Source organism: Pygocentrus nattereri, chromosome 8, assembly GCF_015220715.1.
Source record: "Pygocentrus nattereri isolate fPygNat1 chromosome 8, fPygNat1.pri, whole genome shotgun sequence".
Taxonomy (NCBI): domain Eukaryota; kingdom Metazoa; phylum Chordata; class Actinopteri; order Characiformes; family Serrasalmidae; genus Pygocentrus; species Pygocentrus nattereri.
Genome location: NC_051218.1, coordinates 36049495 through 36071638, shown reverse-complemented (window position 1 = coordinate 36071638; position 22144 = coordinate 36049495). Strand labels below are relative to the sequence as shown.

At 36.3% G+C, this 22144-nt stretch overlaps 1 protein-coding gene across 1 annotated transcript; it reads right to left on the bottom strand.

Annotated features, from left to right (window-relative positions):
- Positions 1 to 7890: 7890 nt before the first annotated feature.
- Positions 7891 to 14185, bottom strand: LOC108415731. Its single transcript, XM_017688776.2, has 6 exons — positions 14112 to 14185; positions 13651 to 14001; positions 12922 to 13260; positions 12296 to 12418; positions 12152 to 12210; positions 7891 to 8718 (listed from the first exon to the last, which is right to left on the bottom strand). The coding sequence occupies exons 1-6, from the start codon at positions 14158 to 14160 to the stop codon at positions 8581 to 8583; spliced, it is 1059 nt and encodes a 352-aa protein (XP_017544265.1). The 5' UTR covers positions 14161 to 14185; the 3' UTR covers positions 7891 to 8580.
- Positions 14186 to 22144: the final 7959 nt, after the last annotated feature.

Sequence of the window (22144 nt, the reverse complement as noted above, 5' to 3'; positions counted from 1 at the left end):
TTAGTGATGTTTGTTATTTTTTCTCTTACTGGTGTTTGCAGCTATGTGAGTTTTAACTTCCCATTTTGTGTAAAATGAGAATTTTAGTATGAAGTTTCAGTTCTCTAAAGGAGTGAGTGAGGACATTTTTAGAGTGAGTGTGGTCACTATAAACTTCCACCTGTAACAGACACACGCATGAGTTTTGGCTAATGGCCAAAAAAAAGATTTGGCAACTTTCATAGAGATGTGATGTGTTTTTTGAGGCTGTCTAAAGTTTTGACAATAAAGTTTCAGATGTAAAGAGAATTTCCTCATAATTTGTTCTTATACAGCACCTCTTATTTCTTTTGATTAACACATTGATTTTTCATGTGTGTGTGTGTGTGTGTGTGTGTGTGTGTGTTATATATATATAATAACAGATGTTTCATAAACTCTAGAGCAACAATAGTAAGCTCATAAAACCAAGAGTGTCAGATTTTTTAGATTTTCAAGATTTTTAATGCAGTGTGTTAATGCACCTTTTTTTAATTTTAATATAACATTTAAATATAATCAACACACAATCTAGCACAGCTACACATTTTAGCAAGTGAAAAATGTATAATATGTGTACAGTAAATGTAAGAGTAGAGACTGTGACCATGTGTTCAAACTGTTAAAAACATTTCTTTTGAAATTCAGTTCATTCTCAACAAACTACAGTAGTGTGTAAACACAAAAGCTCTTTTAATCGCTCCTTTAATTTTCTATCAAATGACCAATAAATAAATCCCATTCACTTTTAAATAAAAATGAATTAGAAAAAGTAGGAAAATATAATTCATTGATATAAATATAAATCATTGATTTATATATATATATATATATATATATATATATATATATATATATATATATATATATATATATATATAATGCCTTTATTACAGCTTTTATTTCTGGGATGCTTTCAGTTCCATTTCTTGCTTTCATTTCTGAAAAAAAAAAGATTTTGTAGAATGTTGAAGATTTTTTTGTCACATCTTCAACATTTAGTCTTATGAAATTGTTGCATTTTCTGCTTTAACAAACTTTAACAAAAAAATGTAGATTTATCAGAAATTTCACATCTTACACATGCAGTTTTATTACTCTAGTACAAATTGTCTTTTTGTCTTTTAAATATTTTAGTGTCTCTTACTGTAATCATGTCGAAATTTCATCTTCAAAATAATCAGTACTTTTTCTTCTTTGTGTTTTGGCTCTAAAAAGCTCTGAAGAAGATTCTTTAACACACTTCTAATGTGTTTATCTAGATTAGAACACCGGTTGGCCACTCTAGCACTAATCTTCAGTTTTCTGAAACAGGATGCTGATGCTGAGGAGTTTAATTTCACTGCTTTACATTTTTCTCAGACACGGTGAAGAGAAGTGCACTAAAGCAGAAAGTTTTCACCCGAGTGAGATTCTTCGTAATGCTTTCTGGTTCACACAATGCAAAGTGTTTTGAATATAAACTCCTTTAAAGGAGTTCCCTACTTCTTCCCTACTGATGATTAATGCACAGAGAAGTATTTGATTATGACTGACTCTCCACTTCTAAATCATTCTTACAGATTATCAGTGTACAGGCTATTGTAGTGAGTCTCACTGGAGGTTAGGGAACCAGAAGGTCACCGGTTCGATTCCCTCGGCTGACAGTCCATGATGGAAGTACCCTTGAGCAAGGCACGTAACCCCCAATTGCTCCTTGGGTGCCATGGATAGAGCTGCCCACCACTCCGAACAAGTATAGTCACTGCCCCTAGTGTGTGTTCACTAGTGTGCATGCATGTGGGTGTTTCACTGCACGATGGGTTAAATGCAGAGGTCTAATTCCACAGTGTGCAAAACACAGTGACAAATGGTTCTAAAATGTAAATAAAGTTAAACAAATCTGAATGGTCCAATGGGTGTATGCATAAGCATAAGTTAGACTATGTGCTTTTATTAACAAATTCACAATAAAAAATAAACACCGTTATTAGATTTCATTTGGTTGCGTAAGGAACGTTAGCTACAGCAAATCAGAAGGTCATCACATATTTTAATGTACCTCTTCAAAAACTGAAATAGTTTCTGAGATCAACCCCTTAGATTGACTATCATCAGCTAACTAATCTTTTGTCAGTGCAACTAAAAACAGTTGTCAGAGTTACACAACATTAGATTTTAACAGCGACCCTGGTGCTGAGTCAACCAGCATCACTTACTTAAGGAAAACCCATCATTCAGTGCAGTGTCTTGAGTTTATTCTGATGTGAGCTGGAGGCTCTTGTTAATCTAGAGGTTAATCAAGAGGGGTTCTTGTCACTGGGGTGGTATCCTCAAGGGTACATCTCAGTACCTTTAACCAGGGAACATAATTGTACCGTAATCCATTGAAACTATATTTTCTAAGTTGAATTGACCCCCGCTACCCAGAAGGAAATGTGGCTTAGAAGATGTTTAGTGACAGTTCTTGAAGGTATGAGGACTCTTTGAAAAAACTACTTTTAGGTGCTTTTTTGGTAATGTTTGCATTTGATACTGTATTCATCATAATTTATGAAGGCCTTTATAAGGCATTAAAGAGCATGCATAGTACATGGAGCATGTGGCAGTCGTGGGCTGGAGGTTAGAGATCCAGCCTTGTGACCGGAAGGTCGCTGGTTCGATCCCCAGAGCCAACAGCACATGACTGAGGTGACCTTGAGCAAGACACCTAACCCCCAACTGCTCCCCTGGTGCTGTGGATTGGGCTGCCCACCGCTCCGGGCAAGTGTGCTCACTGCCCCCTAGTGTGTGTGTGCTCACTAGAGTGTATGTGGTGTTTCACTTCACAGATGGGTTAAATGCAGAGGTGAAATTTCCCCATTGTGGGACTAATAAGGGTCTCTTAAATGATCAGGCCTGGCATAAGGCTATTTTAAAAAGCCTACTCATAAGCCTAATTGCTTATAAGTAGTTATAATTGCATGCATAACATTTTATAAAACAATAGAATATGACGTTATCATGTCAGGTGTCATAAAACATTATCATCATTGTAAACATGAATGGTGTAATGTACAATAACAAGGCTATGTTAAATTTTCTGTAAACTCCCCAGATCCATCACAAGTTTTTACATACTTAGCTTTATTAAGTGTTATGTATGTGGCTTACACTCAAGAACATCTATACAAGCTAATGCCAGGTATTATAAGGTGTTATGACTTTCTATGCCTTATGAATGCATTTATAAAGCTTTCCAAATTTCCAAAATTCATTGGAAGTTTTATTGTTTTTCAGCTAAAGCCATTGTGATCTGTAAAAGGTGAACTGTGGTCAGTGTGGTGGTGAGTTGGTGTTGTTAATGCTATAGAACTAAGATTTATTCTTTAAAACAATAACTATTTTCATAGCTTATAACTGTGGTAATGTTCACTGATCCCGTGATGATGTCTTTTATTCTTCTCTACAGAGCCGCTTCAGCAGGGTTCTGTAATAGACAACACCAGCATCCAGGTGCGGTTTACACAGCAGCCCCATCACACTGTTACAGTTGATCTGGTAGCATCTGGCCAAGGTCAACACTCAACTGACAGTAGATCTGCTGCAACTTTCTAAGTTTAGCTTTTGCTTAATCTACTTTCTGTCTCTGATTGAAATATCTAACACATTCCAGAGTAATATATTTGTAAGGGGGTGTCTGGGGTGGTAAGTTGTGCTGATATGACACATTATCTTCACTCCAGAGTTTCATATTTGATTTTTTTTTTTTTTAACTGCAGGATATAAAAGGTACCTTGATGCACTTTCTATAAGAGCATTTAAACAAAAATGGACCTGTACTGTACCTTACGGTGTACTGCCACCTAGTGGAGATTTACATTCATTTCAAACATAGCAACACTCCAGATTTGAAAGTGTCAGCACTGTGCTAAAAATCATCCACCACCTAAATAATATCTGGTCTATTGATAAATGAGGAAACTGATCAGTGATAAATAAGAACTATATTTCATCACAACAGATGAGATATATTCTGTAATTGTACATTGATATAATTCTAAAGTGACCAGTGAGTGGAATTTCTTTTTGTTGTTGTTTGTCAGTGTGTTTATATATATATTTACCTCTGTACATTCAGATTTTTTCACACTGTGTATCTGTCTGTAGTCCTGAAACAAAACAATGTCGCTCTCCACGGTGCTGAAAAACACAGGCTGCTGTGAGAAAAATAAATAAATAAATAAATAAACTTAAAACTGTCTAAACAATTCTCTATTGCTGTTCGTCTCATTGGTCGAGTATCAGAGGGACCACAATGTACAATTTAGCTTTACATTGATTTTTTTCTGAATGCAGTGGTGTTACTTTAGCAAAATGGGGTTATTTTAGGAATGAGACCCCCTGGATGCCCTTTTTTACATTATTGACAGAACTGCCTACACTGCAGAAAATTATATGTTGGCAAGCAAAATAATCTTAAAACAAGTCTATTTTTTCACTTTGCAATTGCTGTGAAAATATAAGATTTAATAAATTTCTATAAATCTTTATATTAAATTATCTCATTACCTTGATGAGTAATTTTGCTTGTTTGAAGAAATGTTTTTAATATAGTAAGATAATTTTGTACAGAGTAGAAGGAAAATAAGGAGTATTACCTTTTCCAGGAGGGTTAGGGTTTGGTAACATTATCCCATCTGAGAGAAGTAATTAGTAATTTGTGACAGATGACTTTTTTTAAGTACTTATCCCAACACTGGAGCTACACTAACATTATACTAACATTAATGTTAGCTGCATGTACTGTTGAGCTTGTGCAGCATTCTGTTCTGAATGGAAAAAATAAAGTTAGCTTTGGGAGTCCAGCCATAAACCTATTCACCACCAAGAAACCATAACAAAGGACCTTGTCTCCATGGTGTAGAATATCATTTAATTACATTTCCAGACTAGTCTGTCTTTATGCAATAGTGTCATTATGTAATAACATAAAATTATCCATTATTTCCATGACAGTTGCATTGAAATGAATTCTGTGTATAAATTACTATATACTGTATGTATATATATATATATATATATATATATATATACTGTATTTGGGAACAAGTTATTTAATATCAACTTATACAGTATATATAATTTGTATTTTCACTGAGCCCTTGGTAGTTGAATGCAAAGTAGTTAAAAGGTAAAAGATCAGTGTTTATGGATTCTGCTCCAAATATAATATTCACCCTCAAGTAAACTCCATTCTTTCAGTCCACCTCCAAAAAATGAGAAAAGTGTTCTAGAAAAGTGCTGTTTTATAGTCCAGAAGGAGGAGAAAAGAACAGCAATTCCATCCTCTAACAGAAGGGGGCACCTAATCTCCATAACCTTCAACCTATCAGCACATGCCTGGAGCAAACTGCTGGTAGGAGGACCCAAAGCTCGAACTACAGGGATCTCTTCAAAATCAGCATCTGTCGTTTTTGTCTGATCAGGTTGACTTTAGAGACTTTAGGCATAGAGGGCTTCATTGATTTTATACAGAGGTATTTAATTTGTTCCTTTCAAGAATTTGGAACCAATGTGGATTGCTCATTAGATAACTAGCTAAGAACCTTTGCTTTGATTCAGATTTATTAGGAGGTATCAGAGAAATACAGTGAAACTTTTCTTTCTTTTTTTTTTCTTTTTTTTTTGATTACGTTTTTCTTGCATAAACTCTCAAACACTCCATCAACTTACATGGGGTTCCTTGGTGACTTTTTCACAGCTATGGCATTAAGGAAGGATTGGACCACCTCTATTGTGAAGGGGGGGGCTAATACCCAGCTTCCAACTGCGGTTGCTGAATGGCTGGATGGTGGTGACAGTGAGTCAGCTGTAACTGGAGACGGCCTACAGATTTGGATATGACAGCAGGAGCATTGCTTTGGGACTAATTCAGAACAGCTGGCATCAAGAATGTGTGCACTGTAGGCTTGGACCTCTTGTTACAATTGTGTTCTACACTTCACTGGACCTGAGAAAGGAGAGAGTTCTTCTCACAGGTGACAGACATGTGTAGCGATGAAGAAGATCTAAATAGAAGTTTGAACTGCCTTGGACATCTACATCTACAGTGTGAGCAATCAACTAGATCCAGAGTGATGCAACCTGTCTTTAATGTGTATTTGTTCACAATGGAGGAAAACAGACAGAACAAGCCATACTTGGACGCCAAGAGGGACTATGTGGTGTTTATCTATGATTTTTGATTACTGTAGGGTCAAGGTGATCAATATACAGACTGTGTGGGAGGAGCTATGAAGAGATAGAACACCAGTTATGCTGGTCCCTCATGGATGGTGTTTTACTCTTCTGGACTGGATTTATGGGATTGCTTTGTGGATCATTGGAATGGATCATACTAAGAAGCTGGAGACTGTAAAGTTGGAGTTTAGTCCATTAAGCAAGTGAGGAATTTAGATTTGGGTGTTGAGGCCTGTTCAATGTAGATTTTATTATATATTATTTAATAATCCAGCATCGATAAAATGCATTTTCCCCCATGCGTTCTCACCTTCTGTGTTCTACTTTTTGATGAGTCTGGAAAATCAACACAGCTGTCACTCTGGATTCTCATAACTTTAAGCTATGAAGAAAACAATGTAAATGACAGCCACAAATGTAAAGCACACAAACATTACTCATCATGATGGACACATATGCCAAAAACCATTGAATGTGACAGACAAACGGAAGACAGAAGACTGAGCTGCAATGTTGCTTGTTATATTCAAGATTTTAAAACAAAGAAATATGAAATGAAGAAGGAATATTCAATATTAGGTCACTGTGTAAACAGAAGCAGATTATGTCATCAACCATATTTAACAGAATGGTTTGATTAGATAAATATCCTGCTGACTGCAGAGCAAATTAAAATACAGAAAACCCCTGTTTTTCTGAAGGCATTTTAATCTGTTATTTTTTTGTTCAGTTTCTGTAGCTGCACTCTGTGTCTAAAGAAAGCTGCTACGAGTCCTGTGACAGATATAGATGAGCTTCCTGTGGAAACTTTGACAGGTGTTGTTTTTCTGAGAAACCTGGTCAGGGGTGGTCAAAGTGATCTGCAGAGATAAAGCAGTGAAACTTCAGCAGTGCAGTAGGTGGAGGAGTGAGACGCAGAGGACAACAAAAAGCTGTGAAAACCACCAACGACCTAAACAGCACCTACAAGCAGAGGCGCCCACTGACACGTCAAAGAGTTTCACAAACACTACATTACCAAACCACTTCTTGTAAAAATTGTTCATATTTTATACTGGAAACTTATCTTTAAGAAATTGGTCTTATATTATTGAAAACCTTTGAACATTAGGTGCTTTTGTATGGCATAAAACACTTGAAGTTTTGGTACTTTTCTTTATTTTCTTTTTTTTTTCCATTGGCCATCCATCCAGTACTTCCAGTTTTATGGTTTTTGGTACTCAAGATTAGAACCAATAGGACCTTATGTCACTCAGTGTTGTTCTCCTCTGTCTTTGGTATCACTTGAAGCTGAAATCAACTCTTCTAGGTAAAGATAATGTCAATAAGCAACATAACGTCCACTAGAATATGAACTAGAATGTAAAGTTGACATAGTGACTGCTATTTTTTTTAAGTTTTTTTTTTTCACTTTGTAAAGAATTCACTAAATTACTCAATAAAGAAAATATAAACTTTTTTCATTCTACAGATGAATCTGTGTAAGTGAGACTGAAAGGAAGTGGGGGAGGTCTAAAGGAGAGAGAGGACCATATCATTGGTAATTGTCACAATGTGACGAAGGAGGAACCTCAGTGAGGACAGGAGCAAACCCCGCCCACAACGTGCCCAACATTTACATGCATCATGTCTGAGTTATTCTGAAATAGAGCCAGTGAGCACTCTTAAAGCTTGGATTAACATGTTTACTTTATTTGCATGTTTGCACAGGTTACAGCTCACAGATCAACACTTGACAAGTAAAGACAAAGTGTAATAGAACAAAAAAGAAAATGAAGAGATAATGGTAAACACTACAGTTTAAAAACTCTTTGATTCCTCTTTTAGGAAGAAGCTTGTTTATGAGGTATGACTCATCTGGCTCTGAGCACTGCAGTTCAAAACTTCACATGATCTGAAATGTTAAGAGGTCAGATTCGCATCTGTAAGAGTCACTTCCTCTCTATTGCTTTAACAGTACTAAGTATTAACTACACTTTATGCTAAAAGTGTTTGCTATCCGGTGTCAACCAGAGGAGGATGGGTTCCCCATGTGCGTCTTGGCTCCTCTCAAGGTTTCTTCCTCCTGCCCTCAGGGGTTTTTTCCTTTTCTCTGCTGCCACTGGCTTGCTCATAGGGGCTTGGACCTGGATTTTCTTTCCAATGCTAAATTTTATGTAAAGCTGCTAAATAACTGGTGTAAAAAGCGCTATATAAATAAACTTTGCTTGCTTACACTTTTATAACTTTGGAATAACTCAGCCACTTTGCATTATAATCCATGTAGTTATAATAATAATAATAATAATAATTCTGTAATCAGCATGAGATTTTAAGAGTTCACATCTGATGTTCAGAGTCATAATGTATGTAAATTTATAACTAACTGAAGCTTCTCACTTCAGAGTAGACACTGTCTTGAGGCCGCCCTCTCTTCTTCTTCTTCTTCTTCTTCCCTTTTTTAGTGTTCCTCTCAGAGAAGTGCAAGGCGGCATAATTCAGCTCCACAGTGCCAGGGCCCTGCAGTGAAATGAACATTTTATACAGACTTTTTATGAGACTTTTATTATGTCTTTTGATCAAGATTGACCAATAAATGTAGAGCTGATTTTTGTAGCCAGGTGCATGCAGAGATAGACCCCAGAGGGAGCTTCAACCCCTGTCCCTTTGGCCTCAGAGAGTAAAAGTGCCCTCTTGACCTGTAATAATAATAATAATAATAATAATAATAATAATAATACGAATAATGAATGGACATCCCTCTGGATCTGTTTCAGTAAGTCTCATCATAGCGTCACCCCAGGAATAGAGTTTGTGGTTTAGCTCAGGCTTCATAAGCTTCATTACTTTTGATCACCCTCTCTGGTGCAGTGCTGATGCCGTCTAGCTTTTACTCCAGTAACTTTGACCCGACACCAATAACCTCTGTAAAAGGTCACTGCATAGTGTGGTTATGTTTAATAACAACCAGTAAAACAGCAGGAAGGGGTTATTAATTTGATAAAGAAGTTTTTGTTATAGGCAAATAATTGGGATTTAAGCCAGAGTCTACGAAGGCCTTCAACAGAACGTTACATCATTAGTCTTCATCATCTTCAACCTGACGACCACCTTTCACAGATAAAATAACGTCTTCCTCCATATCTCACTATCTACAACCTACATCTGGCTATACTAGGACTGGTGGGTAGCACTTCATTAAAACAGACCCCTATAAACAGCATTTTAATCATTATGTAATGCTCTGTGAGATAAAAGTTATGCGTTTCACTTATACATTAATACATTTTAGCTTTTTAATAAGTCTTGTTTTTTGTTTTTGCTCAGAAATGTACAATTAATGTATACACTATTCATTAAACATATTATCCATCCCATCCATCCATCCATCCATCCATTTTCTAAGCCGCTTCTCCGTCATACTTAATTTATTTAGTAATAATAATAAGAAATTCAACATTATGTTTTTAAACACATTATAAAGTAAAGTTGCAACTTAAAAATTAGAATCTAATTATTAATGATATTAATAAAATTAATAATGATCCACCAAATATGAAGTAAATGTCAGGCCTATAAAATGTATCAGGATAGTGAAAGACTGTTTAATGATTTAAAACATGATTATGCAGTTGTTAATTACGTATTCATAATGATCTTACATTTTTTTCAATTAATTAAATTAGTAATAGTATTTAGTTATATAATTTATAATTTTAATTACAAAAAATGTAAATTATTATTACTGGCTGAGCGTGTACAGCTGGAGTAAGTGGGCACATGCTCGCACCACACACTGATCATGCCTAACTAACAAGCTTAACTCATGGGTCACAACCAAAATGTTCCGAAGAACCATATTCTCCTTTCAAAAATCACACCACCTTGGAAGCCTCAACATTTTATATCCATCTTGGCTGCAAGTATATCTCACTATAAGGAGTATATCTCAGTATAAGGAGTATATATCAGTATAAGGAGTACATCTCACTATAAGGAGTATATCTCAGTATAAGGAGTACATCTCACTATAAGGAGTATATCTCACTATAAGGAGTATATCTCACTATAAGGAGTATATCTCAGTATAAGGAGTACATCTCACTATAAGGAGTATATCTCAGTATAAGGAGTACATCTCACTATAAGGAGTATATCTCACTATAAGGAGTATATCTCACTATAAGGAGTATATCTCACTATAAGGAGTATATCTCAGTATAAGGAGTACATCTCACTATAAGGAGTATATCTCAGTATAAGGAAATTTATTTTACCTAAAAATCTAGCTCTGTAGCAGTGGAGCAATTATTCAGGCCTGATTCTCACCCCAAACAGAGTCAGAGTCAATGACGAGGATTTTGAGGCTAAAGTGTTGCTAAAGTTTAATAAAGATTCTGAATGTTGTGTCTGTGCAGACGCTGATCAGACATAACATTATGAGCACCTCCTTGTTTCTACACTTAGTGTCCATTTTATTGCCTCCTCTTACTATATAGATGCACTTAGTAGTTCTACAATTTCAGACTGCAGTCCATCTGTTTCTCTAATACTTTGTTAGCCCCTTTTACCCTGTTCTTCACTGGTCAGGACCCCCATGGACCCTCACAGAGCAGGTACTATTTGAGTGGTGGATCATTCTCAGCACTGCAGTAACCCTGAAGTGGTGGTGTGTTAGTGTGTGCTGTACTGGTAGAAGTGGATCAGACACAACAGTGCTGCTGTAGTTTTTAAATACTGTGTCCACTCACTGTCCACTCTATTAGACACTCGTACATTGTCAGCCCACCTTGTAGATGTAAAGTCAGAGATGATTTCTGCACAGTTTGTGTTGGTCATCCTCTGGTCCTTCTTCAGTGGTCACAGGACGCTGCCTACAGGACGCTGTTGGCTGGATATTTTTTGTTGGTGGACTATTCTCAGTGCACTGAGGCATTTAAAAACTCCAGCAGCACTGCTGTGTCTGATCTACTCTTACCAGCACAACATACACTAACACAGCACCACCACATCAGTGTTACTGCAGTGGTGAGAATGATCCACCACCCAGATAATACCTGCTCCTGACTGCTCCAGATAATACCTGAGGGTCCATGGAGTCCTGACTACTGAAGAACAGGTTAAAAGGGGGCTCCCAAAGTATCAGAGAAACAGATGGACTACAGTCTGTAATTGTAGAACTACAATGCACACCTATATAGTAGGTGGAGCTGATAAAATGGACAGTGAGTGTAGAAACAAGGATCATAATGTTATGCCTGATTGGTGTATCTTGCTGAAATGTTTAAATTGGAGCAGTTTTATTTCAACAGTTGACAATGTTTTGCACAAACTGCTTTGGCTTGTATTCAGTTATTTTTTGCTGATTTTTGTTAGGAAGAACCCGTAATGATTGACTTTGCATTTAATCTTACTTTTTGTTGGATATCATGCCTTTAGGTGTGTAAGTTTGATTGTTGGTTACATTTTTTGGTGATCTGCTTGTACATTTGCAGCTTTTCAATTGTGTGTTTCTTTCTGGCACAGGATTAAATGCAGTGTCTTGTCAGTTAGGCTTGTTTGGTGTGTCAGGTGGAGATTCACAAACATTCTGACCATCGCGCTTGGAAAGTAGCTTAAATGTAGCCACTACTTTTCAAAAAGTAGCTAAAAAGTAGCCACTACTTTTCAAAAAGTAGCTAAAACGTAGCGACTACTCTTTCTGGAAAGAGTAGCTACAATTTTTGGGAAAGTAGCTACAAAATAGCTAAATACAAATTTTTCAGTAGCTATCCCAACCCTGAATAAAAGCATGTCCCAGCTAAATAAATATGAAGGTTAATTTATAAAACAGACTGTTTTATATTTTATATTTTTATATCTGAATGTTTTTGCAGAATGTTTGGTCAGTTACTCTTTCATTTTCACAGAATACATGTTCGGTATAATTTCCCAAGAAATAATGATGGTGTACCTGGCACTGTAGATCATCTGTCCCTGAAAGATCGTGTGTGACAGGGTGGGGTTTGTTGCCTTAACATGCACAGAGAAACAGAACATTAGAATCACTGAAAAATGGGCAAAAATCTAAAATATTTTGGTTTTTCAACTAACTCACATCGGAAGTGTTCACAAATGTTCCATTTCAGACAGAAGCAGCACAGTATGACGTTCCAGACAGCAAATAAACCCAGAGCCAGACCCATTACACCAAGAGCTGAATGATGAGACCTGGAATGATCTAGAAAATAGAGATCAGACCTTAGTCACATGCAGTTTTAGTAGCTTCAGCTGTTGTTTCAGCTTTATTTATGTTAAATAATGAGAATGGATGCAGTGGAGAAATACAAAGACACCAGCTTTACATACATTATTGATTACTGTGCAGTCAGAGACCACATATATATTTTTTTTAAGTATCATTAAGTGAATTTCATTCATCAGGGGAAAAGAGCAAAGAAAAACAATATTCAATAGAAAATAATACAGTCTCTTCATTATGCAAGTGGTAATTTAAACCCTAATATTTTTATACATATCTAATGAAAAATGAATATGTACCTGTATGACTGGAAATCAAGTGAAGGGTGCTCTTTGATATTTGCACTGCACTGTATAATTGCAATGCAGTACATTTGAATTCAATAAGTTACTACATTGTGTAAGAATCCACTAATTTCTAAAAAATGAAAAATAACACAGGCGTAATCACAGTTAACTATGTTTGTTCCTCCTAGCACCTACCTATTTCAACAGTGGACCCTTTCCCAAACATGATCTTCCCACAAGCTGCCACAGTGCAGTAGTAAGTTCCAGTATGGTGCTGGTCGAGGATGTTCTTGGAGAAGTTGTACACAGAGCTGTGTGTAGAAGAGCTGATCTCACACTGACGGCTGCTGCTGTTCTGATGAGTGTAAATGATTTCAGGAAAGGATTGTCCTGCAGCAGCTCTGAACCAGAGCACTCGGACATCTGCTGCTCTGATCTCAGAGAGGACCGTGCACTGCAGAGTGACCGACTCTCCTGGAGAAACCGAACCTCGTACTGGAGTCTGGAGCACTGAGATGTTTAACTGAGGGTGATCTGGTCAGAATAATGCAGAAGTTTTTTAGACCACATCCACTATGCATATGAAGTCACAAAGGTCTGTCAGCCTAATATAATATAACCAATGGATATTCACAAAGGTCAGAATTTGTTAGCAGGTCCAAACTCATATTAAACACTTATATAATGAAAACATTGTATAAAATAATACATATTGTAGTATAATATACTATATTTATGTACTATATATACTATATATATACATATATATATATATATATATATATATACATATATTTATGTAATGTATATATATAGTATATACAATATATAGTATATATATATATGTGTGTATGTATGTGTGTATATATATATATATATATATATATATATAAAACAATGTGAATAAAAATGGCATAAAATTACCTGTAATAGCTAAGAATGTTCCAGTGGAAAACTTGATCATCTTCATCACAGATATCCCACAGTAGTACATCGCTTCGTCGTCTTTTGTGGGGTGTGATATAGTCAGACTAACGCTGTTCTCCACTCTCTCCAGTTTGAAGCTTGAGTTTTTGAAATGTGATGAAAATACTGCTTCCATAAATGCCCCCTTGATGCCCACCTCCTGAGGCATTTGTCCCACTGGCTGTTTGTACCAAAACACATCTTCAGTACTCTGATGGTCAGCCAGTGTGCACTGAAGGGTAACGGCTTCACCAGGCTTAGCAGAGACATACGACTGTTTCTGGTAAATATCCACAGTTTCTGCAGCGTCTATAAAATAATTATTGACCAGTCAGTTTTAAACAAAACTGTTAGTGGCTTATAACAGAAACTGTTAAGGTTATTACATAACATTAAAACTTTAGAGCAATAAAACTTACATATTTCACAGACAGACAACATAAGAATCCAGGCTGAAACCGTCCTCATGACTGAAATGACTGACACTTTGAGTAACATGTTTGAAAGGAAGTGATTGACAGACTAGGCTGCTTTTGCCTGATGAGTTTACAACATTCTCACCTCATTGGCTGACACAGGTCATGGGTAACAGCAAGAGTAATTTTCCTTCACTTCTTTTGTTATGTAGTTTAACCACCAAAAGCCCCCCTGGCTTCCTTTTTAATCTTGCTGTCTATCACTGGTGGAGAAAGTGCAGAGAATTATTCAAGTTAAAGTTGGCAAAAAGTGTCATTAATTTAAAAAAACAACTTCCCATCACATTGAGGTGAGCAAAAGCAGGAATGATTTTCATTTTAACCAGTGAAGATGCTTTCTTGTGTTTTCCATTTCCATTTTTTTAAATCATAAATTTTGGATTAGTTTGAATTGTACTTCATAAAGCTCTAACAGGAACCACGACTCCTCAAAATTCAGTTTATATTAGATGCACTGGGCTGTGTGTGACTCTTGACCATTGAGGAAAAATAAGACCTTCCTTATTTTAATATTGGGGTCGTTAGTGAACTGACTAAGACCAAAGTGTAATTTACAGTTTGGTCCTGTAAGACATGCAATAATGCAAATATATAGTAAACAAAAACAAAGTACTACTTCAATTAGTATTCAAAACAAGTTTAAAATAAACAGGTAGAAAACACAAATGAAACAAACAAAAACAATAGAAAAGAAATCACACAAAAAGACAAATTTGACATAATTCAGAGAAACACACAGTGAACTCTCATGTATATTAAAAGTATTTTAAATGGACTGAACAGTGAAGGATGTTGTATTTTAATTCTCAACTGCATGAAAATGCTTTCCTCCCAAATTCTCTGAATGGTCATTTAGATCATCTCAGTCATTCTCTCTAATGCATTTTCTATTTATTCTGATTAAAGAACGATGAAATGTATATTAATAACCTTTTCAAAAGAGCTTTTTACAACCCAATTTCTAAATACAATACAATACAACAATACAATACAACCCAATTTCTAAAAAAGTTGGGACGCTGAGCAAAATGTAAATGAAATCAAACGGCAATGATGTGCAAATCTTTAAACTCTATATTTATTTGAAAACATTACAAAGACAACATATCAAACTGATCAAGTTTCATATTGAAACAGAATTTTTTTATTATTTTTTGAAAATGATATGCCCATTTTAAATTTGATGTCAGTAACATGTTTCAAAAAAGCTGGCACAGAGCATCAAAAGAGTGGTAAAGTTGTTTAATGCTACAAAAACACCTCAAGGTTAATTTGCAACAGGTCAGCATCATCACTGGGTAGAAAATAGAATCTTTCAGAAGTTTAAATAAAGAGGGTTTTTTTTTCAAAAACAATACATTTTCTCAGTTTTAGCATTTATATATGTTTAGATATGTTGTCTTTCCATTTTTTTCAAACAAATATAGGGTTTAAATGATCTGGACACCATTGCATTTTGTTTTCATTTACATTTTGCACAGCGTCCCAACTTTTTTGGAAATACGTTTGTATAAACCTGTAAGTGGAATTTCCTGCTTAAGTACAAATATGATAAACCAACTTTGCAGGAGAGCTCACAATGATGTTTTTAAGTCTGTCCTCAGATATACAATAAAGTGCACTGTGTTAGATCATGTCTAATGGCTTCAGCAATGAGGGAGCTGCAGTGATATAGATATCGCCATAACCCAATACCATAAAAATGATTGCTTGAACATCTTTCTACTTTCAGAAGAAAAAAAAAATTACTCTATTTCTAACAAATCCTGGCCTAACTTGATTTACTGATCAGTGTGTCCTAAAAGATCCTATACAAATTCCCAAATCACTGTGATTTGAAACAGTCAACAACTGTACCATTCAAACACTATAAATTCCAAGAGATCAAGAGAACATTAATGATAAAAGTAGTTTATTTTAGTTTCAAAATAAAACATCAAACAAACAGACAGATAAACAAACAAGAAAGCAAACAAATAAGTACAAATATTGGAATTGGGATTTGATGTGTGAGTGTTTTTGGCCTAACAGTGGAACTGAGGTTCCGTTGAATATAACATTTTTCTTTCCACCTAATTTTGAGATCATGAAAGACCATAGAAATATATTTGTCATTTTCATTTGCCTCAAAAAAAAAAAAAATAGAAGGCAGAGTTGAATTAAGATTAGTATCTCAGTCAGTACCACTTTTATTTTTAATAATAATCAGTCTGAATGTATTATTATTATTGTTGTTGTTGTTGTTGTTGTTGTTGTTGATGATAAACTACATGTGAATTGCTGTCTATTTTCTTTTTCATTATACTCTTGGTCCTGGCTTTGTCTGTTTTTTCCTCCCCCTGTGAGTGAAATATAGGTGGGCCTTCCTGTTTCTGTAAGTTACCAGTCCATGCCACCAACAGCCAGCAGAAGGTGGAGGCAGCTTTCTGAGAGGATTAGAGCCAGTGACCATGGGAACTCCATTTCCCAGACTTCCCTGGGTTCATCAGGCCAACTAAGCTCATGTGCTGAGGGCTGTATTAAAGACAGCACAAATCGAACTCAGCGGCACACCTTTGTAGAGAGGTGACTGGTAGAAAAGCAAAGAAAAGAAAAAAGAAAAGACAAAGTAGCTAAAAAAGAAAAAAAGAGAGAAATATTTTTGAGGTCCTTTGTTCCTTTTGTGTGAAACTATCTTCTTTTCTTGAGCTCGATGCTCTCGCGCTCTTTTGGTTAGAATTTTCCCATGTTTTTTTCCCACAATTCTTCCTGTAAGCTGCTCTCCAGCCCTCAGACTGGGCCCCTGCAGATTTGAACTGGGGATATACTGATGTGCACATTACCACTGCAGACCAGTGGTAATTTGCACATCAGTATATCCCCAGTTCAAATCTTACCCAGGGTTGATCGTGAAAACCAGTCACACCAATATTCACACATAAATATTGCTTACTGTTCAAAAGTCTCTGCCTTTGTGTCTAGCACCCCCCCACCACCCCACCCCCCATCCAAGCTATGCCATGACAGTTTCATTTGGATATGGAAATGTCTTGTTTAACTGGGGTATAAATATGAGGTGAAACGGCTGTTAATTGCCAAAGATGTTGAGGACGATGTTTAGCACGGCAAAAAATCTCTCCAGGGTTCGTGTTTTCACCTTTGCAGAAGATGGTACTATTTTGGGGTCACTAAGGCCCAATCGCTTTTCTTCTTTTTATCCCTATCCGTTGTTCTCAAGGGTCACAACTAACCACTTGGAACTAAGATACAAGGTTGAAATATTGTCCTATGAAATGAAACAACCCTCACCGTGCTTCATTAACGGGCTACTAGCAGTGCTCTGTACGTGACCGGGCCCGTCTTCAGTAATGGCAGAGAAGAGAAAAGTGCAGCAAACTTGCTGCTGGGCTTCAGTTACATTTAAGGCATCATGTGCTTTCAAGAAAGAATGTGCAAAACAGAAGTGGTAGGGGCAAGGGGTGAAATAGCATTGGGCCCATGTCTCCAAAACTACAAGAGGTGATCTCCATGTCAGCAAAGTATTTGGAAGATGTTTCAGGAGAAATCTTTTTATTTATCATCAAACCACAAACATAAGCACCTAGAGTTCCGTAGACTCTACTGAAACGTTTCCTGAATTCGGGTTTTATGGTCAGATAAGAGAAAAAAGTCAAGCTTTTGCCAACATATACATAAAGTGGGATTAGAGCAAAAAAAGGAGATGAAACCTACAAAAGAGCCTCATCCTCACTGTTGAGGATGGTGGAGGATCTGTGATGTTTTGTTTTTCTTCCAAAGGAGGAAGTTGTTAGTATGCACACTGTTCAGAGGATTTTAAATATAAATCTGGCTGCATCTGCAAAAACGTTGGTCATTGTTAGATCTTCCAGCAGGAAACATATGCAATATATATCAGAGAGCAAGCAGATGTGGACACTTCTGGAAAACATATGGTACTGCTGGGACAGCACAACACCGGCACTGGTTAATAAGTTCATTTGTGTGTTGGATGATCATATTTATCATTGGTCCAGAAATGAGCCACCTCCTGTCTGCTTTCTGATGTGGACAAAGCCACATAAAAATGTTTCAGTGACCACAGAATCAAACTTGTGACATGACCATGTTTGTTCTCTGACCTAAAACCCTTAATGAAAACCTGTTTGGTTAAGAATAGTCACCAAACCAGGAATTGTTGTCATGTTGGCAAAGGGAAGCTGCTCAAATTACAAAATGCTTGGCTGCCAATAATAAAAATAATGATTGTGGTTTGATTTTTGTTCACTTTGATGAAGCTAATTACTCACAAAAATACCTTTTCAAGAACCTTTTACACATTTTAACCAAGGGTGCTAATAATTATGGAGTGCACTGTTTCTTACAATGAGACTTGAATCATTGTGAACAAGGAAGCCAGAAGCACATCTGGTGGGTGGGAGGGTTGGTTGACATGTGACATTCACCGGCGAATGAGATTCATCTCTTGAGCTCACTATGCTAGTGCAGTTTGATGATTTGGTCAGAAGGTTCCTTTCCAAGTTACTTCAAATAAGCAAAGCATCTTATGATGATGACGATGATGATGATGATGATGATGATGATGGCTCCACTGTGGATTCTCAGTGTATCTCTCTACATAATATGTAAGTTATGAGCTCTTTATAAAATTGTGAGATGTTAAATTGTGATTAGATTCTTTTGTAAATTCTGTTACTAAAATGTCATCCACTGTTTTTCTTATTGCTCATAATTGATTTCATGTCATTTCGTAGGTTTTGTTGAAGCTGTGCAGCTTAATGAGCAGTTTATCTCAGTTAAGACTGGAGAAAATGTTACTCTGTCTTGCAAAGTTGAAACGTCTGATACTCACGTTAAGTTTTGGTACAAACAACAACTGTGGCAGAAACCTAAAGAAGTGGTATCAAAGTTAGACCAGAAACCTCCAGTCATTAAAAATGGTTCAAAATTCAGTGTAAATGAAGATTTTTCTCTGACTATTAAAGAAACTTCTGAAGATGATGAAGGAATGTACTTCTGTGGGAAAACTGATGGAAAAACATTCACATTTTCTAATATCATAGTCGTGGCTGTGACAGGTAATCATATTACTGCTTTTATTATATAAACACTTACTTATTTTCACAACTTATTTTTACAATATTAGAATCACATTAGATTGTATTTAGAATATGTTTGTGCCTAGAATAATAAAAACTTTGATTTAAGTCTCACACTGGGAATGATGAACACAATGCCATGTTTAATCAGTATAAAGTGCAGCTTTAAACACTTTTATTACATTCACCAGGGCGTCCTCAATCAAACATATCAGTGCTCCAAACTCCAGTACGGGGGTCAGTTTCTCCAGGAGAGTTGGTCACTCTGCAGTGCACGGTCCTCTCTGAGATCAGAGCAGCAGAACTCCAAGTGCTCTGGTTCAGAGCTGCTGCAGGACAATCCTTTCCTGAAATCATTTACACTCATCAGAACAGCAGCAGCCGTCAGTGTGAGATCAGCTCTTCTACAAGCTGCTCTCTGTATGAGTTCTCTAAGAACATCCTTGACCAGCACCATACTGGAACTTACTACTGTGCTGTGGCGGCTTGTGGGAAGATCATTTTTGGGAATGGAGCATCAGTAGAGCTGAGTAAGCAATATTTAAGATGTTTAAAGTTATTGGTCATTGATCATTTGTGTGACATAAAATATCTGACAGTTTTCTGCAGCTATAATGACTGAATAAATTAAATTGTGTTTGGCATAATTTAACAATTTTTAGTGACCCTGAGAAATTTGTGTTTAAAGCAATAACAATTGGCAACACTTTAGGGTCTACTACTTATTGAAAAATGAACTATTGAGAAGTATTTAAAAATGCTTTAGTGCCTTAGCACTGTTGTTTAAATGCATCCATAGCACACAAGGTGGTCTGTGAAGTAATTATCGGTAATACTTTATTTTGAGTGCTCCTCTTTAGATGAAGCAAACACTCAACAGTCACTTGGTAACACATCAACAAAATATCAGTGATGAATACATTCTGCAGATTATCAACAGATTTAATTAACCGTGAGAATAAAATCTGTTGATAATCTGCTGAATTCAGTTTTCCCTTTATTTGGAGAGTCCAAATTCATATCTGTAGATGTTTAACCTGACAGATCCAATGCAGACCATCTCAACATCCTCCACAAGCTGTTATAGACTTAATTGGAGCTTAACTGGACTGACTGGACTGGTTTTGGTGAAGGTTAAAGTTCGGATTAGGCCCAGAGTGAGGGTTAGGATTAGGTTTTGGGTTGAGGTTAGGATAAGGGTTAGGATTAAGGATTAAGGATTAATTTTCTACACACTTTCTTTTTCTTTCCTCCTATCTTTTTTTTCTTATAGCATATAAAACTGAGCTGAAAACATCACAAATAACTTTCAAATGTTAAATAAAGATGTATTTCTTGTTGAATCCTTTATATCATCAGTTAATTTTGCATAACTATCTGGAATTCAGTGATGTTTATGTAAATGTACGGCCATGATCGTAAATGTCACAGTTGGCTCCTCCCACTACTCCATGTGCTCCATGTAAATATAAAACTGTTAGTGGAAAACATCACATTAAAGAAATTCTTCTTCTGACATTACTGTGGTGATTTTTTAAACATATGCATTTACAATGATTGTATTAATGAAAAAATGGAAGGAACCATTTATTTCCAAGATAACAGAAATATGCAAAATGTTTGATAGCATTTGGAATTCCTTCAGTGCTGCTCCACAGAGGAGACGACTTTTGGGTAATTCCTTAAAAACACACAACAAACAGACGAGCTAACAGATGGACATGATGTCTCTAAACCTCAACATCTGTAGACCATATACAGATGACCATCAAAATACAGTGTGACCCCAGTGCAGGTGAGGCCCCATTGACCCTGATCATTAATAAATAGGAAGTAGAAATTGTGAACAACTTCAAGATTCTCTAAAATTGGAGGAGAATGTAATTCTTACCCTTTTTTTTCTTGCACTGCTTTAAAATAAAAGAGTCGTGATGCAGGCAATGTTACAAATCTATGACAGAAAATGTGCTTTTACCATTTATTATCTAATAGTCATGATACACATTAACGAGAAAACTTTGAGCATTTCGAGATTTTATTTGAAACCTTGCACTACCTTGAGGAATTCCATCCAAGACCTAATCTCTTCCTTGTATTCATACCATTAATCAGAAAATACTTTTTTCTAACTGTTATTTAATTAGGAAGCTATTTGCTGCTAACTGAAATGAAGTTCAGTCTTTTTATTAATAATGTTGCAATCATTGTCCTAAAGAAGTTCATGAGCAGTGTGATGAATTGAATTGAAGGCCTTTGTCTTCAGGATATGTGTCCTTCTAACTTTGTGCCTTGGGTAGTTTCTGTGCTGTGATGTATCAGTGATATTGAGGGATATGCTGTGATCTTCACTTCCTGCCTCAGTAAAGGATCTGGCAGTAGTCTGGAGAAGGTTCTTTCACCTCAGCAGCTAAAGCCTTTCTGAGAACCACTGACAGTGGGGGCATTTGTGTGGGCAAGTCAATTCTTCTAGGATCAGCTCACAAGTGATGTCATATGTTGGTTTATTTATTAATATACCAACATGTATTTGTTGTATTGGAACAGGGCACAGCTTTATTTTTGGTCTGTGTGAACAGGGCACAGCTTTATTTTTGGTCTGTGTCAACAGGGCACAGCTTTATTTTTGGTGTGTGTGAACAGGGCACAGCTTTATTTTTGGTGTGTGTGAACAGGGCACAGCTTTATTTTTGGTGTGTGTGAACAGGTTAAAGCTTTATTGTAAATGGGTTTATATATGTAATTAGTGTAGAACTACTCAAGACTGGTTGTCTTCACCAACCTTGGAATCACTGGCTGCGGAAATCCTCTCTGGAGGTGTGGACTTATCAGGTAACAGGAAGAGGGTCCACATTCTCTCCATGCAGGCTCTCCACTGGTGTC

Bases quoted from the DNA above. Each gene is read 5' to 3' on its own strand.
- LOC108415731 (XM_017688776.2), bottom strand. From the start codon at position 14,160: ATGAGGACGGTTTCAGCCTGGATTCTTATGTTGTCTGTCTGTGAAATA. The intron at 14,002-14,111 runs GTAAGTTTTATT...ATTATTTTATAG, and splicing joins GTTGTCTGTCTGTGAAATAT to ACGCTGCAGAAACTGTGGAT. The intron at 12,211-12,295 runs GTGAGTTAGTTG...GTGCATGTTAAG, and splicing joins CATTTGTGAACACTTCCGAT to GCAACAAACCCCACCCTGTC.